Raw genomic sequence first — 19,236 nt, forward strand, 5'->3', positions numbered from 1 at the left:
ACGTTTGCTCTCCCTGAACAAACAAACAAGATGAATACAAACACCAGTGCATGACAGAACCGGTTTTGCATTCATGGTTTTCACATCCAAATGCATTTACTATGATGCATTGGTGTTTTGCATCAGAAATTGGAAATGAATTAAATGAGCAAAGTTTATTATACTTGAAATTGGTACAAGTTACATAATGAAAACTTAACCAACATTTTTACAACCACCTATAGATGAATCGACTTTCAGAATTTAAACTATACAAGAGAAGACCTTATGTAGTAAAACCCAAGGAAAGCTTCCCAGAACATTGAATGCTTATTCATGGTTTTCTTGTGATTCATGTGCGAGCAGAACAAGCTTCTAGCTTGGGGATGAGACTGCGCCAGGCATCTGCTATCTCATTTGCCATCTGTGCTTGCCCCTTTGCAAGTTCATGGAAAGCAATACCCATGTCCAGTGTTTTCTGCTCTTGGAAACGCACAATTTCTTCACTCATTAGCCGCACAATTGTTTCAAATCTTCTGGTCGCTTCCTCGCCCTCTGCTTTCAACTGCACCAGAAAGTCAATATCAACCAAATAGCAAATCTTGAGCTGCTGCACCAGGGAATACATGTCGCACATGCACACATTATAAACTGAAAGCTTACCTCCCTATATTCAATCTCAGCTTCTCCAACCTTATCTGATCGTGTTAGCATCAGTTTATCACTGCAAACAAATGAATCAATATAAATGCCTGCATATCAAAAGGAAAAGGGAAAAGAATTCTGTGCATCCATTAGAAATAACAAGACTATTGCTTATAGTTACAAATGAGTGGTAGTGACGATTGATGACCACCCTAGGTAGAAACATCATTGCAAATCATCAAGCAACACATATTGCGCTATAGTAAATTGTAGAACAGACTTTTGTTCCCAGAGAAACAAGGTATTATCTGTTTATAAGGAATCTTGCAAATCAGACCATCAGAAGGAAATTCTTGGCTTCCAGAAACAACAGTGGTGAAGGAAACTTATGATTGTGGATGACCACATCCAAAAGACACCACTCAGTTCCACTGGAAAAATGTAAGAAGTATGAAAACATGGAAGAATCTATCTGAAATCTTACAGGTTTATCTCTTTCAGCTTGATTGTTTCAGCTAATTCACATTGATGCTTGAAGGCATTTGCTCTCTCTGCCATTGTGGCCTGTTGGAAAATCAGATTACAAGTGCAAGCTTCAAGAAGAGACAAAAAAAGACCATGCAAGTTGCAACTAATCTTCACAGAATTCTTTGCAATACTCGTTAGTTTGCTGGATCTTCATCATGTTCCCATGTTTCAGCTTAATAGGGTTGGCACAATTCAAGCTGATGAACAACTGACTTCACAATTGATGGAATTATGGTTTTAAACCAGAGAACCAACTCACCTTAATAGACTGCACTGCACGAACGTAATCTTTTAAAGGTTCCTCAAACTTCATTAACAGGTGGTGAGCCTAGGTCATCATCCCAAGTGCATTAACACCATCAGAAATATATTTATGCAGAAGGATCCTAAACCTAGAAAATAAAAATAACATTTATGGATTGCATCATCCCAAAGATTAAACACCACAACCTACCTCCTTCTGTAGCTTAATTGATAAAGTTTCCGACTTTGATCCAAGTTCAGAAAAAGCTTTCCCAAGAGAGTTTCCTTCACATGCACCCAAAAGTTTGATTGCTTTGCCAAAATCTGCCAGTGATTGTCCCAGTTCTGCAAACATAGATAAGCTAGATGAGCAGATTTATATGCTACTTGAATATGAAACTTGAAAAAGCTAAAAGAAATGGAGTGATAACAGATAGAGAACATTCAAGAAACCACCAATTAGATTTCAATATTATCAGTACCTCTGTGCCTCTTCACTAGACGAAAAGCATGCTTCTGTGCTTCCGCCAAGTGATCTTCAAGTTCAAAGGTGTAATGTTTAAGTTTCTCATATTCAGGGTTTGATTCTTCCAATGGCTTTTCCTTTCCAAGAACAACGTCACTTACTTTAGATTGCACATCCTGTCAAAGATTAAAGACAGCAAGGGGGAGGGAATCATGTTAGTGCTGTCTCACACTAGAGTACTGAAAGAGACCCTTTTGTTAACCAAAAAGATTCCCCTCTTTGTTCAGTTAACACTTAAGGACTCCAATAAGCAATTGCAAGTCAGAATCAGAGCCTGAAGGAGAAAATCTTTCAGCAGGTGCATGATGGCTATCCATTAATTGTGAAAAGAGGGAATCTCAGAGAAAGGACCCAAACCTTGTGGGGTTTGAATCTTTTCTTCTTACATCTACATGCTACAGACATTATTCAATTCACCAGTGTTCTAAAACTTGAATGAAACTTTGAACCAGAAAGCTCTCCAGCATAGTTGTCAAGGTGATGCCTAGGCGATAAGGCACCCTTTGAAGCTTGCCTCGCCTAATCGCCAAGCAGTTTTCTACTTCCTACTATAAAATACTTTTTTATTCATTCTTTTTGATATTATAATTATAAAATAGACATTATTAAACTAAAATAATCATTGTGTTTATATACTAATTTCTTTTTATTATTTTCTTATTTATTAGGGTTTGATCAACACAAACATTGCTAAATGCTGTATTGAACCCTCAAAGACTTAAAAACCTGAACCAATAAGGAAGAACTTAAAATTTTATCTAATCAGCACATTTTCCTCTTCCATATATTCTTCTTCTACTACTACTACTACCAATACTTTTTATTTTCTTCTTTTCCTATAACAAAAATAAGGGTTCAGCCCCATTATTTTTTTAATTTTATTTTCCTTCTTCCTTTTCTTCTCATGAATATGTTGATTTTCTATACTTTAATATGAAATTTATACTTTTCTTATGAAAATCATGAATAATTATTAAAGAAACGGTAGCTCGATATGAAAGCATACAACGACAATACTAATAACGACGAGCTACATACCAACCTCGACCTACTTGACGAGGTGAGGGACCTCGCATACATCAGGACCGCAGCGTACCAACAAAGGATAGCTCGGTACTACAACGCCAGAGTTAAGAGACGAAACTTCCACGTCGGCGACCTGGTTCTCCACAAGGTCATGGTACCTGAGCCCGGCGTTGGAAAACTCGGGCCGAACTGGGAAGGACCCTACCGAGTAAAGAGAGCACTCGAGGGAGCATACGAGCTCGAGACCCTAGAGGGTAAACAAATACCCTGGGCATGGAACATCGTCAACTTAAGACGATATTACCTATAAATTATCAAACTAAGCAGGCCATGAGCCACTACCAGAGCCTAAGGGCCAGAATGCCGAGCTAACAAAGACCTCGGCACCTCATCAACGAAGCAGGCTGCACGAGTAAGGATCCCGAGGTGCATAGCCCAGGACCCAATTCTAGCCTATGTTAACTAACCCAGGCGGAGAACAGATCGGGTGTATAGCCTTACTATGTTAACTCGCCTCAAGACCTAAGTCTAGTAGTTCCACAACATAGTCAGTTCGGCGAAAAGAGAAAATGACTGCCCAACACTTAACCAAAAAAGGGGACTATTCATTGCAAAATAATTTTGCTTACATTTCATTCCAAAAAAAAAAAACAACAACAGCAACGAGCTCACATGCCCGAAGGTACATCTTCCTCGCCTTCGGAAGGGACTTCGACAAAACCCGAAGGTCCCGCTTCGTCTTCGGAATCCGCATCATCATCAGCTACGGCAGCCATTTCCTGAGTGATGCACGAAGTGGTTATGGCGCTAATGTCGAGCTCGGGGTACGTATTCCTTATCATCCATCGGCTCAACTTGAAACCCCTTCTGTACGAGCCCACCATCAAGTCGTCAAAGCGCGGCGAAGCGATGTAATCGTCAACAGCCTTCACCTTCGCCTCCTCGATGGCTTGAGAGAAGATCTCAGTCTTCTCCCTGATATCATCCTGAAGGTACATGACTTGATGCTCCAAGTCCAGCTTCAGGTCCGCCATGTGTTTCACCACCAATCCCAAGGCCTCGTTAGCTCGATTCGTGCAACGCAGAAAGCCTCTTCGGCAGCTTGGAGTGTTAGAGCATGGATAGAGGAGTTCACTCTCCGCCTGGAGTGTTAGAGGAGTTCACTCTCCGCCTGGAGTGTTAGAGCATGGATAGAGGAGTTCACTCTCCGCCTGGAGTGTTAGAGCATGGATAGAGGAGTTCACTCTCCGCCTGGAGTGTTAGAGGAGTTCACATGCCAAAACGAGAACAAATCAGCCCAGCAAGAAAAAAAAAACTACTTCGACTTACCACCATGGCGTGAGTAAAAGCATGCGCGCCTATGTGATTCGGAGGAAGATCGGCCCACGCCGCGACCTCCTCAGGGCAAGTAGCCTTCTTACTTTTTCGGAGAGCGTATCTCGGCATCAGCACGCTCCCAACCCCATCCTAACTTCCCGAGCCTGAAGGCACAGCCCGGGTATAAGTAGTATCGGCATAAGGGACCCCCGCCGCTTCCTGAACTGGAGAGGCCACCTCGGGCTCCCCAGGAGGCTCCATTCTTGGAGGGCTCGGTGCCTCGGGCTCCGCAACCCAAGAAGGATCGGCATGGACCCGCTTAGCGGCTCGCTTCCTCCTCATACCATCAAACAAGCTCGCACCTTGAGTCTTCTCTGCCTCCATAACACCTGTAAAAAGGAGATCGGCGTCAAAAGATGAGAATAAAAACAAAGCAAAAGCAAGCCTCTGAGCAATAAACCTACCCGAACTCAGACTGACCTGAATAAGCTTGGCCTCCGTCAGGTAGTCTTGACATTCGAGCCCAAGTCGGGCCCAGTCCTGGAGGCCCTTCACCGTATCTTTATCTAACGTGGAACCGGGATCAGGATCAACCAATCCCCACTCGGTAAGAAACGGTCACCCCATAGCACTTCGAACCACGAAGTAGTCCCGCTTCCATGCCGGGACCTTATTCGGAAGATCGTGCAAAAGCTTGAACCTCGGACGAGGAGACAAGTAGTAGGTCCGCCTACGCCCGGGCAGGGGACCCGCTTGCTTCTTGAGCATAAGAATGGCGGAAAAGATTTCTAGGTCCAATGGAAGGCAGTGTTCACAACAAAGGGAGATGGTCCCAACAAGGTTACAAATGGAGTTTGGGTGGAGCTGACCGATAGTAACGCCGAAGTGATTCATGACCTCGACGATAAGGAGATGGAAAGGAAGGCGCAGCCCGACAAAGCTGCTCCCGGAATATCACGATCTCGTCCGGACCGTGCTCCCAAGGGAAGTCGCCCGAGGGTAAAATGTAAGTATACTCCCCAGGCAGGTTATACTGAGCAATAAGGGACCGAAGTCTCTCGGGCGTCATAGTGGAATGCCCGAACTTATCTGGCGTCCGACCTCGGCGGGAGGTGGATGCCAAGCTACCCGAGGTGACTCGGCCTACGGGCTCGAACTCGAGCTCTTCCTCGAGCTCTACCTCGGGCCCTGCCTCGGACTCACTAAGGTTGTCAGGGGCAGCAGCTCGGTTCGTGGACTCAGCATCTGACCCCCCCCATAAGACTATCTAAACTACTCGAGCTGAACATTGAATCGAAAAGAAGGTTGAGGACACACTGGGGAAAAGCTACCGAACTATGAGGAATGACGCGAGCCGACAGCCTTGGATGCGAGCTCAAGGAACGAATGCTGAAGAATGGCGAAGGAAAGTGACCAAGGGCCCCCCAGCCACTTTACTCGCGCATCAATGGCCAAGATCAAAACCATCCAACGGCTCCCAGAAAAACTGGTTGCGTGCCCCCCGAGGTGAATTCGGTTTAGCACGAATTTTTTACATCCAAAAATTTATAATCGTTTGACGCCCGCGCGTGAGCTGCACGCGACCCGGGATTGACCCCTGGTCGAACCAAGCCGAACCTGATCGGGCCGAAAGCACAAGCAGGTCAGACCGGAGAAGCTCCAAACCAAGGCCAAAGCGTCACGAGGCAAATCCACCCGTCACCCCGTGAACTCCCCACGCCGGGTCAGGACCCCGGGCACGGGGAGTGGGGGCAATTGGAGGGAGATTTGGCCCGACCCCTTGGCCGCACGACACGTGGAAGCAACCGAGAGTGACCTGGTAGGAGCGCCAGCTCGGCACGGCAACGGGCTCATGACTCGAGCTCCGAGAAAAGGAGCTCCGATCTCCCCCAAAAAAGGAACCCACGACCCGAGCTCCCCAAGGAGGAGCCCGAGCTCACCCTTTGAATCCCTAAGCCTTACAAGGAGCACAAAGGGCAAAAACCCGAGCTGACCCACCTCAGGGTAGTTCGGGCCACACTTCTATCCGAACTCGACTTCACCTCGCACACCACTCCGGTACTTCAGCTCCAGGTTGCCTGACTGAACAACCGTACCTGACGCCAAGGAAGCCCGTACACGGAGGCAGCGCACCTAACTGATTAGGGGTCCGACACATGACAGCTGCCTTCCAACGGCCACCTGCCATCGCCATCTCAGAGGTGATAGCACCCAATCTGGCATTTGGGAGAGGTGATGGCACCCGATCTGGCGGAGGTGATGATACCCGATCTGGCAGAGGTATGGGAGTAAGTGTACCAGGGTGATTATAAAAGGCCCCCTTCCCCCAAAAAAGGAGGTATATGATTTTTGCGCCTTTTGGTCTTGAAGTCCTTTATTTCCCCTTGCCTTCTCCAGAGCACTAACTTGAGCTTCGGAGTGTTCCAACCAGGTTCCTCCTCGGAAGTCTCCAATTTCTTCCTTGTTTCAGGCACATTCAATTCCGTTAGAGGCGAGGTAACCGACAGCTAGGATCAACCGGATTGCGCATCATCATTTAGTGTTCCAACCGGGTTCCTCCCCAGAAGTCTCCAGTTTCTTCCTTGTTTTAGGCACCCTCAATTCCGTCAGAAGCGAGGTAACCGACAGCTAGGATCGACCGGATTGCACATCATCAAGACCCTCGTACAAAATGTTGGTCAACTTCAATGTGTTTGGTCCTGTCATGTTGCACTGGATTATGTGCTATATTAATAGCTGCTTGATTATCACAATACAGCATCATGGGCTTCTCATACTCAATACCCAACTCCTCAAGTAGAGATCTCAGCCATAGGATTTCAGCCACTCCGTTAGCCATTGACCTGTATTCTGCTTCAGCACTAGATCGGGAGACAACACTTTGTTTCTTACTTCTCCAAGAGACAAGATTACCTCCCACAAGAGCACAATATCCGGAGGTAAACCTTCTGTCATCAACACTCCCAGCCTAGTCGGCATCCATATAGACCTCCACCTTCATGTGGTTATTGTTCTTGAACAGTATACCCCTACCCGGGCATCTCTTCAAGTATGCTAATATTCTTTCTGCCGCAAGAAAATGTGTGGTTCGAGGAGAATGCATGTACTGGCTGACAACACTAACAGCATAAGTAATATATGGCCGAATGAGGCAAAGATATAGAAGTTTCCCTACCAATCGCTGGAACATAACCTTGTCTTCAAGAGGCTCCCCACTCTCTGCACTAATCCTGTGGTTCTGTTCAATGGGTGTATCCGCAGGCTTGACACCTAACTTTCCAGTTTCTGCCAGCAGATCTAGGACATACTTCATCTGCGAGATAAAGATCCCCTGTTTGGATCTAGCAACCTCAATACCCAAAAAATACCAAAGTGCACCAAGATCTTTCACCTCAAACTCTTGATGAAGGAGTTGTTTGAGGGACTCAATTTCATGGCTGTCATTTCCTATCACCACAATATCATCAACATATACTGCAAGTAGTGTCAGAGAGGACTCCACCCTCTTGATGAATAGTGTGTGATCTGACTAGGCCTACACATAACCGAACTTCCCAATGACTAGTCTGAATCTATCAAACCAAGCTCTAGGTGACTGCTTCAAACCATACAATGCCTTATTGAGCCGGCAAACCTTCTAAGTTGTCTCTGTATCATAGAATCCAAGAGGCAACTGCATGTAAACCTCTTCCTGCATGTCTCCATTCAGAAAAGCATTTTTAACGTCCATTTGGTACAAAGGCCAATTGTGGCTTGTTGCAAGAGATAATAGAACTCGATGTGGTGCTGGGAAATGCAGTGGGCTGGAGATGTGGTGCAATGTCGTTTTCCTTTACAGATGGCAATGAGAAGGTCAAGGTCGTCTACAGGGGGTGAAGTGGAAACAATGGAAGATGTCTCTATGGGCCCTAGGACTGTAATACCTGGACTTGGAGCCATAGAAGAGGTTGGAGCTGGCCTGGACTGCTGATGACCGGGATCAACTTGCCTGCATTGCCTGTGATAGACTCTCAACTCCTGATCCCTCTGACCACCCTCACTATGGTAGCCCTCATCACCCAATGGAATAGGTAAGGGAACAGCCCCAAAAGTATGAACCCTACCCTCATTGCGCTCCCCCTGAAGAAAGTGACCCAAATCCCAACTCGCACTGCTCTCCCCGTGAAGAAAGTGACCCAAATCCCGACTCGCACTGCTCTCCCCCTAAAGAGAAACCCGAGAATAATAGGGTGTCTCCTCAAAGAAAGTGACATCCATGGAGACAAATCTTTTCCCTGAGACAGGATCATAGCAACAATAACCCTTTTGAGTTAGTGCATAACCAAGAAAAATGCATTTGGAGGCTTTTAGTTCGAACTTGGAGTGGTGGGGTCCGAGAAGCTGAACAAAACAGGTACAACCAAATGTTTTAAGGGGAACAGTGAACACTCCTCATCTGGGTATAGAAGGGAAAAAGGAGATGACATATCAAGAACCCGATTAATAAGATATACCGCCGTGAGAATAGCATCACCCCAGAAGCGAATAGGGACATTGGAGGTAAACATAATACTTCTAGCCACCTCAAAGATGTGCATATTCTTCCTTTCTGCAACCCCATTCTACTGAGGTGTATGAGGGCAAGTGCTCTAGTGGATAACCCCATGATTAAAAAGGTAAGATGCCAATGGCTTAGCAAAGTATTCATTGGCATTATCATATCTAAAAACTCTGATCTTGGCATCAAACTGGGTTATGATCATTTGGTGAAAGTTTTAGGTTAGGGCGGGAACCTCATCTCGTGAAAGCATAAGATAAACCCAAGAAAACCGGGTAAGGTCATCAACAAATAATTGAAAATATCTGTACCGACCCATGGAAGGAATGTGATATAGCTCCCAAACATCCGTATGCACAAGATCAAAAGGACGATTGCTCCTTTTATTGCTCAATGAATAAGAGTGTCTACAATGTTTAGCAAACTCACAGCTTTTACATTGCAACTGGGACAACTCAACAGACTCAAACAAATTAGGAAACAGACTCTTTAAGGACCGAAAAGACAAATGACCCAATCGGTTATGCCAAAGCATAACCGAACTCACACTCTAGGAAACAAGTGAATTCTTATCCACTGACTCTTTCTGACGACAACTCTCCCCGAGCAGATAGATCCCATTCGTCTCACGGCTAGTCCCAATCACCTTCTTCGTCTCTAGGTCCTGAAAAATACACCGGTCAGGGAAGAAAGTTACTGAGCAGTTCATGTGTTTGGTAATACTACTGACTGAAAGAAGGTTAGTATCAAGCTTAGGGGCATGTAAGACAGAAGACAAGGAGATGGTATCCGATAGCTTGATGTCACCCTTGCCAGAAATGGAGACAAGAGAGCCATCAGCAATAGATACTTTATCCCTACCAGAAGATAAATGATAAGTGGTAAACAATGAAGGCAAGCTAGTCATATGGTCGGATGCACCTGAATCTATTAACCAACAGGGTTCAATAGTACCTGGAGCTGAGGCATGGTAGGCTGAGGCTCGAGTACCTGAATGTGCGAAAGCAAATGTGGCAGGGGCTAATGGTGACTGCGGTGGCTGGGCTGAGTTCCCAACTTCCTTTTCCAACTGTATAAGAGCAGCCCGAACTGCAGCTAAGGTCTCTAAGAATGTGCCTCTTGTGCCAAACGAGGATGCTGAATTAGTATTCAAGGCCACATGAACGTTACCCTTCTTGCTTCTTAACTTTGCCGGGACCAAATGAGGATGTAGCTTCCAACATGTTTCTTTTGTGTGTTTGGGTTTCTTACAATGCTCACATACCACATACTGTTGTTCCCAAAACTGCCTTCGGCCTGATTTTTAAACTCCATTTCAGTCAAGAACCAATAGTCTCAAAATTAGGGTTACTACAGCCAAAGAACAGCACTTGGACTATCAATCACAACCAAAAATCAGTATAGAACCTATCTGTATTCACGGTATATGTGCATGAACCAGGTATAACTGATGATCTGAAACCAACTAGAAAACACAACAGCAGCAGGCCGAACAGTTCTCACCCCTTAAGAGAGTTCAAAAACCCCAAAAGAATCTGAAGATCAACTTAGAAGCAGGTCTGATATGCTTGGCAGAATTAGGGTTTTTAATCAGTCCCAAAAGAAAACATTTCAGTTACACATTCCAATCAGTACCGTACAGATAGAATTGCAGTAGGGTTAATATGAAACCCTAAAAAACTGATCAATGCTAAAAGGAAAAAAAAACTTTGAGGACAGCTCCAGGTGAACCGCAAGGCTCAGCCTAACATTAGGGCTTGTCGCAAGCTTATTAGGGTTTGCCGCAAGATTACTTTCAGACCCTAAAACAGTTCGGCCCAACAGTAGGGTTTGCATATCACTTTCAGACCCTGAAACAGTTTGGTCCAACAGTAGGGTTTGCTGTAAAACCCTAGAGAATAGAAGGGAGAAAACCCTAGAATGGTTCAGCCGCCCTTTCAAGATAGGTCCAACCTATCTTCTCTGATAGTACTTCTCTTAGAGAATAAATAACTTACAAGGAAAAATCGTTCGCTGCCTTCCAAGGTTACCCGAACCCTAGTCTTCTCTAATCCTTCCTGACCACCAACACTCTACAACCATGACAAGCTTTCAACAGCTGCTAACCCTTCTGGTGATCTCCAAGAATCAGCCTGCGAACTCCACCTTCTCAGCTTCCAGTCCTAGGAGATTCTCATGTAGTCGGCTGGTACTAGACTCACATAAGAAACCCTAACTTGGCTCTGATACCATGTAGGTGTTCAAGACTGCTATCAGTCTTGAGCACTAATAAATTTCAGGTTTGAAAAGAAGAGAAAGTATAGAGGAAAGAGGAGAAAGAGTAGTGAAAGAGCAGTAGAACACAAACTTCGAAAGGAAGGAGAGAATCTCAATATTCTGCCGCCGCCACTTCTAATTAATATTTATAGGTTATGCCAGTTACATGAAAAGGTCAAATCTACCCTTGGTATTTACATAACAAATAAAATAATATAAAACTGAAATATAAATAACAACTGGAATAACAAATTGACCACTAGCTAACCCTAGGATGACTAGAACACATTCTACCCTACGAACAGAGTGGGACCATAGCTGTGGGGCCCACATCAGTGTTCTCTACAGTTTTTAACATAAAAAAAATCCATCGCCTAGGTGGCTAGGCGACAAGGCGCCCCCCTGTCGCCTAGCCTCGCCTTGGCACCTTGAAAACTATGCTCTCCACACAAGTTCAACCATGTCCACCCAAATCACCCCAAAGCAGGAATAATAAAGGGTGTCTTAGATTCATGATTACATTCGTCTTTCAGCTGGTTCCAGAACAAGAAATCCTGCTTCATACGTTCAGCTACATTGTTGGTGGTTCTGGAACCAGCAACCCATGGTTCTAGAAATAGCAACTCCCTTTTGAACATACCAATTTATTGTGCTCTAACCCAAAAAACATGGTTTGCTGATGCAAGCATGACATGGCAGTGAAAGTACATGTAACATGAATCCCAATCAGCAGTAACATATTATAGTTCAAAAAAAAACCACAAACAGAACGGCCTATTTTGTATTGTCTGGTTCTAAACAGGCATTGCCAATTTCTGAAATTTTGGGTATATTTTTGGAACCATGCCACCTCTTTTTAAAACCATGAAACTAACACCATCAAAGTTGTCCAGTCGCCAGTTTGGCAACCAATCCATTCCAGGTTTTGAAACTTTGGGACCAAGCATTTGTCTTCCGGTGCCTTTTCATGGGTCTTACCATGTCTGTAGTGGGCAGAAGTCAAAAGTTATGCAAAAAATGTTGCCTGCTAGCATTGCTCAGACATAATTTTGTGCCTGTTCAAATCTTAGTATTAGATTCATTAAGGTACTCAAGTAGGTAATAGGTAAACAGGATATACCGAGGTTCTCATCCATATAAATCAATCAATAAGTACTAGGTAAGCACAGGTGATATCTTTGGCCCAAGAATTTATGCACAAAATGGTCCTAATTACACAACTATTAAGTCAAACAGCCAGGGGCACAACAGCAGAAATATTTTGGCACAAGTACGGAAGCACAGATTCTTCAATACTATATGAGAATTTTTTTAACTGCCTCAATGTTTCAAGGCAAATTATCAGCCAAAGATGTCCCAAGATTATCTATTCTTTAGCAAGTTCCATTTACAGTTACTTCTTTCTTCCTCTGGAAAAACTTCTCTTTTCACCCTTATCCAAATTACCAGGCACTACATACCTTGAAAATTTGCATCAGATCTGCAGGTTTCTTTTTAAAAATACCAGTTTCCTGTGATCTGGCTCTCTCCATCGTCTGCACATGAAGATCAACTCCATTAACAGCACCCATGAATGTCAAGGTTAACTAACATAGGAGGAATAATTCCAAATGAAATTAATTCTTTTCTAACAGAACAGTGTGATAACTATAATTTCTAACATTTTCAAAGTCCACGAAAGTCAATACTACATTTTCCTACGTGAGGCATACAGCATAGACACTTCACCTCTTCGTCTACTTGCAAGAAGGTTCTCAAGTCTTCACTTTGCCGAAGTTCTGGATGTGAGGCAATACGGTTCAAAAATATATCCAATGCCTGACGCCTCATCTCAATGAACTCAGAACTAAAGCGGAATTTCTCTGCAGAAGCAAGACACCAAAGTCAATATTAAGTTGAAAGAAAGATTACCAGGGGCTTCTAAAGAACTTTTGCCACAGTTAATTGCACATCAAATTAATAAGTTTTTGTGTGGATTGAAAAAAAAAGGAAAATTAAAAAATAGGGAATAATTCCATAGATGTTCAATCTTTGTTTGTGGTTTATGCCTCAAAAATGATGTAAGTAGTTCTATAGGATGAACATATAATGCTAAGTAGTTTCTTCTTGAAACAGTGTTTGGAGACCAATCAATCCAGGACTTTTTCATGAAAACAAGAACAGAACCAATGTTCTGAAAATTGAATTATCAAAAAAAAAAAGCTCCGAAAATTGTAATAGTATCATAAATCATATAGGGGCTTGAACCAAGTTGTATTGTAAACTGTAAGATTTTTCTGACTTTTCTTAAAGTAGTTAAAATACTAAAAATATTAAAAACTCTCAAAAAAATGCACTACTGGCAATTATTTTTTCCATAGCAAAACGAAGTACACCAGCCATTTAACTGTTCTGGAGCTAAGAGAAAGAAAAGAACCATAAATTTTCTCTAATATATATTGCTTTCTGAAATATTAAAGACATTGACAACTAAGGCATAAGAACACTAAGGCAAAGGGGTTAAACAAGGAAAAAATGCATGCATATAACAATTAAATAATTGAAGAACAATTATGTGATCTTCATGTAAAACTGAATAAACAAAGACAGCATGTATACAAAACTCAATAATTCAAGAATACCACAAATTTATGTCATGTTCATGTTATAAATACATTTTATTATCTGAGACTAAGAACAATAATGTATCAAGATGAAAGCTAAAATAGTTTTCTTCTTCCTAAGCCATATACTTTAATCTCTTCATATTCATTACTAAGTTCCTAGAAAGTTTCTTGGCCGTGGGCTATTATTTTATTGCTTCTTCCCTCTATTTCTCAAAATGTCATTGTTATAAATCAGAAAGAAAATCAAAGGATTTCAACCAACATCAAAATCTCATCAACTAGGAAATTCAAAAAAAGATATAAAAGATTATACAGTTTCTCCAGAACCCAGAACTACAACTATGTCGGCAATCTCATAAAAAATAAGATGTAAGCAATCTTAGTACTTAAAAGGACATAAAGATGGCTTTTGTACGGAAGAGTATTTTTTGTTGTTACCTACGGCACTTTTCTCTGGAAGAGGAGGAATAAATATGCCCTTGTACTTCTCAAAAAGACGATCACGCAACCATACAAAATCACTATAACGCCGGATAACGATTTTCTCTGGACCTTGATATTCAGGAAAGTTTGTCTGCCACGATGAGTGAAATCAAAGCCTTAAAATGATAATAAATTACCACAAAAGGTGCAATGGCATTCCATTTTGAACATATGGGAATAAGAGACAAAAGATCAACATGATAAATAGGAGAATGAAGCTCCCCAAGACACAGCCTCAACTTCAAAACAGATATCTTGATGACATGCTAATCTACTAATTTCAGTATCATCAGACACATGAAATGCTACTTATGTCTTGTTTTCTTTTCCTCCTTTTGCTTCTCCATTCTTTCAATATGAAATGCTATTCATGCTGTAGATAATTTTAACCTTACATAGCCATAATAACTATGTTTTGAGATGTGTTGACTATTTACAAGGGATTCTGGATATTTGTTGCTTGTTTAAAGATGTGAAGAATCCCGCCATACATGTTGCATGTATGATTGCAAATTTTCTAACATAATAATCTCAGAACTTTGCATGGCATCAGTGCCCAAAGTGAGGCTCAAGAATGTCCTTTTTTTTTTGAAAAGGTAAGTATTTCAAAGAAACAACGAAGTACAACAGGTTCCTGGACAGAAGAAGCCTAGAAACAAATACAATTACAGACTCCAAATGAACTAAGAGCTAAACAACTCAGCTACATTCAGGTTCTTAAAATCAGCAGTAACCGACACCCAGGAATTCCCTCCCTTTACCTCAGAGTCAATGAGCTCAGTGGCTACCAGAACTGAAACAAGCATTTGTCTCCCCGGGATTAACGCACTTTGATTGCTTGAATCACACTACTCAGCACTAATTCCATTCTTTCACCAACACTTATGCCAGAATTTTGTGGAAACTGTTTAGAAGACTGATTGGTCTGAAGTCCCCAAGGTTTGTGGCCCCCTCAATCTTCGGGATCAAGGTCAAAAAAGTTGCATTAAGGCTTCTTTGCAAAGAAGCATTGCACTGGAAATCCTGAAAGGCCTTCAGAATATCTTGTTTAATTAGCAACCCAGCATTTAATATAGAAAAGATTAGTAAGACCATCAGGTCGGGGAGATTTCTCAACCTCCATTTTTTGGATTGTTACCTTGATTTCCCCTTCAGTAAAAGGTCTCTCAAGAAACATAGATTGATTAAGATTTAGCTACTTAAAAGGTAAATCCGAAGGGAAAGGTCTTCTGGCCTAAGTTTCTTTGTAAAGGTTTTTATAGAAATTCGTGGCTAGCCTTTTTATTTCAATTATTGACTCTCCCACTCTTCCATCTCATTCCAGTTTGCTTATTGATGCAGCCCTCCTCCGGGCATTAGCCATTTTGTGAAAGAAGTTTGTGTTATTATCACCCAACCTCAGCCAAGCCACTTTTGCTCTCTGCCCCCATTTGATTTCTTCCTTAGCTGCCAACTTACCAAAAATTGCCTTTGCCTGGATTCTTTTATGTCTCAAGTCTGCCAAAATTGGATCTGCCTCTTCAGCCCTGTCAATTTCTTCAATAACCTTCAGCAAAGCTTTTTTCTCAGTTTCCATCCCAAGACTATTTTCAAGCTTCCAGATTTTGACCTTTTCTTTAATTGCTCTCACTTTCTTTGCAAAAATATAGGAACTAGTACCTTCTACCTGCAACTCTTCTTCGAACCAAGCATTCTCCAATTTGAAGGGAGTTTTCATTTTCTCCCGATCCCCACAAATGAGCTGAATAGGAACATGGTCAGAACCAGGCCTGGGAAGAGCTGCTTGCCTGAAATCCAGAAATAGCTCATCTCAGTTTGAAGAAACTAGGAATCTATCCAACCTGACCAAAGTTGGGGATTCCTGGTTGTTGGTCAAGTGTACTAAGCTCCCACCAGAGGGAGATCCATAAGGTCAAAGTTATTTATGAATTCAACAAACGAGTTCATCACCCCAGTTCTTCTGTACCTTGAATTTTTTTCTTCAATGGATAAAATAGCACTGTAGTCACCCCCGATGACCCAAGGGCAAGTAAAGGTTTCTCTCATATCAGCCAATTTCTCCCAAAAAGAATTCTGAAAACTAGAAATTGTTGGACCATACACATTCAAAATTTGGACCTGCTTCCCATCCGAAAGCTCCACAACCACAGAGATCGAGAACTGCCCCACTGTATGAGAAATGATGTTACAGCCAATGGGATTCCAGAGAGTTAACAGACCCCTTCGCACTGCCTACAGCTGGCTTAGCCCTCCACCACATCCATTTTTCCAGCTTAGTTTCTTGCAACAAAACAAAAAGGGAATTTGATCTTTTGAGAGTATCACTCACCACCAGCCTTCTTCCCGACCCCAAAAACTTAAGAAAAAGAAAGAGTTTTTCTTAACTAGCCTATTATTTCTGGCCTCTTTCCCACAACTCCCTGCCTTGTCATTTAAACCCTACGTCAACCTCATCAACTCCCTTCTCTTTTTTGAAGAAGTTCCCCCTTTTCTAGCCACTAATTTTCCTCTTTCCATTAAGATTCTTTGCTCCACTCCTTCAAGGTATCTTATTGTTTCCACCTCCAAACTCTCCATAGAAACCACCAAAAACTTACCCAACCCCAAAAGTTTTGAAGTCACCCACGAGGAAGAAGGAGAAGTATTTGTTAACTTACCTCTTTGCTCTCCTGCTGGGGTTACATCTCTATTGTTAATCATCGGTGTGGTGGGGTTGTCAATATCCCTTTCTCCTTTGTTTCTTTGAAGATTACCATCCCCTTTTGACTTTGAGCATTGATCAGTCTCTTTCTCACTGCCTTCATCAATCATCACCATATTACCCTTCCCCCTTTTTCAGCCAGTTCACAACAATTTTTTGAGTCCCTTTCAATAATCAGCTTGTTAATCCCCATTTCTTTGGCTCTTTGATGGACTCTTAACTTTCTACAGAGTTATGGAGTTTTTCTCCTCCCAACTACCCAAAGGATAGAGAGTACACATTTTTCCTTGATTTCCAAATTAAAAAAAAAAAAAGATAAAAACTAACTGTGTAGAAGGTCAAGAGTCTATCAAGGAGCCAAAATGAGAAGATTTACAATGGAGGCAACATAACAGCAAGGCGGGAAAAAAAAAAAAAAAAAGCAGCAAGTGAACAAGGGATGTACTATTCCATATTTTCCACAAGGAGTTTGACACTAAATATGAGAATTGGCTTGATTCTCTGCATCTATAATGTATTATATACCACATAATTGAATGATAGTAACCAAGAACATAATTGAACAATTGACCATAAACTAATGTGTCTTTTCTTTGTACTGACTTATCATAAACCACAGTACACCACAGTGCTTACATAAAATAATCCTATCCACAGATAAAAAGGGCAACTACTCAATGTCATTCCATGGTATCTGGGTCTTGGGAGGGTGGAGGGCTGGAATGGAAACAGACCTAACCTTCAGCATTTTCTTGCACAAAGTGGGCACTTGTGAGACTTGAACCTAAATACTCATGATTGTTGGCCTGGGATTTGACCATAGCACTAAATAATAGCTCCTAATCCCTCCCACATATCTATCTGGTAACAAGAAAAGGACTTCAGTATCAACAAGCAATTTGATTGTTCCTCAGACAAGCAAGTGCTTGTGATCTTGAGGTGAACATCATTTAGTAACCTTCCTAAGTCTCGTTCACTCGGACAAGAAGCAATTGTTTGGTGTACTTGATACATTTTGACCACCGTCCGAACCAAGTTCAGATCATGTTATTTCCTACCAGATAAGCATCAATTTTCGTTTTCCTTGTATCAAACTTCAGGTTCTTAGCTTTAAATCCTCAGAGCTGTAATTGGTATTCTTTAGCAAACACAATGTCACAAAATATCAGAAATCCCAATTGAGTTAGCATTATCAGTGCCCATATTAATTTTGCTCGTTTTCATACTAGTGTTCCTATTCGTAGTTTTGCTCATATTGTAGAAAATCATGTTTTGATCAAACCTTCAATACCCAAAGAAAACACCAACTGTTGTTCTTCTTCGCGGAATGATCACCAAACACAATCAAGTCGGACTGTGAATCCACAGATCCCAAAACAAAAGCCTAAACCGAAGAAAGCAGGAAACAGAAAATCGAAACAAAGAAGAGTCAGAGGACAAGCCTCAAAACTACGGAAAGTACCTTAGTGATGACCCGGTAGGAGATGTAAGCTTGGACGCCATTCCCCAATTTCACAGGGTCAGTTACGGTAATCGCTAAGAAGGGCTGCGCAGAAGGGGATCTAGGGCTCTGGGAAGATCCTGAAAGACTTCTCTGCTGTAAAAAAGCAAATCAGATTTCATCTCAGCTCGTGAATTCAAACACCAAGTAAACCAGAAAGAAGAGAAGAACAGTGGCAGTTTCGCATTTACCGCGGTAATCGTGGCCATTTGTATATGTTTCGAGGAGGGAGAAGCGCTCGAAAACTCTGATCAGAGAGGCCGGAGGGGAGCGAGGAAGAAATCCAAGTAAACAAAAGAGACTGTTTTGGAGCCAAAGCCTCAAGCAGATCTTTCCTTCTAAAATACGTTGTAAAGCGTAGTACAAGCCGCTGCAGACGTTCTGTGGCACGCTACTGAGAGCTTGGATTTTACCAGCATTTTTGTTGCTTTCCAGAAGTCAGAGTCAGACCAAAGCCTCTTGCTCAAAAATGCGTTTTTTTGCTAGGATGTTGAAAAATGCGTTTGGCGTTTCAAAATTCAGGGCTGAAGCTGCTGACTTGAATGATTTATTATTTTGCTTGTAGTGAATAAGTCATTAAGTTAGGGGCTGTTTGATAATGGCTGAAATTTCTGAACTAAAAGGCTTATTGCTTTGCCTTTAGTTGTTAAAATAATTAACTAATAAAATTTTCAAGGGCATACTGGTCTACTCAACCTCTGCTTCAACCATTAACTAACTCACAAACCTCTTAAAAACTCACTAAATGACAGAGTAATAAGATTTTCAACTATTACCAAACAGCCCCCAAGTTGTGAGTTCCTTGATGGTTGAGCAGTTGAACTCCATATTAGTTAGCACATTTTTTTATAGATTGCTAAGCAAAGTGATCCAATTATGATTGTTGTA

At 42.1% G+C, this 19,236-nt stretch overlaps 1 protein-coding gene across 2 annotated transcripts; it reads right to left on the reverse strand.

Moving 5' to 3' along the window:
• Positions 1 to 136: 136 nt before the first annotated feature.
• Positions 137 to 18,870, reverse strand: LOC148847491 (sorting nexin 1-like). Of its 2 annotated transcripts, none has more exons than XM_088949249.1 (11): positions 18,540 to 18,870; positions 18,310 to 18,444; positions 14,102 to 14,237; positions 12,786 to 12,919; positions 12,518 to 12,592; positions 1,878 to 2,037; positions 1,607 to 1,740; positions 1,412 to 1,480; positions 1,109 to 1,188; positions 643 to 703; positions 137 to 544 (listed from the first exon to the last, which is right to left on the reverse strand). In XM_088949249.1, exons 1-11 carry the CDS (start codon positions 18,555 to 18,557, stop codon positions 332 to 334), a joined length of 1,215 nt encoding a protein of 404 aa, XP_088805375.1. In that variant the 5' UTR covers positions 18,558 to 18,870; the 3' UTR covers positions 137 to 331. The 2 variants fall into 2 exon arrangements, with proteins under 2 accessions (XP_088805375.1, XP_088805376.1); XM_088949250.1 differs by having other exon boundaries at positions 18,310 to 18,441; positions 18,540 to 18,813.
• Between the last annotated feature and the right edge of the window lie 366 nt (positions 18,871 to 19,236).

Source organism: Nelumbo lutea, chromosome 6 (genome assembly GCF_056320005.1).
Source record: "Nelumbo lutea isolate HS-2025 chromosome 6, American lotus-T2T, whole genome shotgun sequence".
Lineage (NCBI taxonomy): Eukaryota > Viridiplantae > Streptophyta > Magnoliopsida > Proteales > Nelumbonaceae > Nelumbo > Nelumbo lutea.

Coding starts and splice junctions, on each gene's coding strand:
- LOC148847491 (XM_088949249.1), bottom strand. Junction 2,038..12,517: donor ATCTGATGCAAATTTTCAAG/GTATGTAGTGCC, acceptor AATCTTTGACAG/GATGTGCAATCTAAAGTAAG. Junction 1,189..1,411: donor GTGCAGTGCAGTCTATTAAG/GTGAGTTGGTTC, acceptor ATTTTCCAACAG/GCCACAATGGCAGAGAGAGC.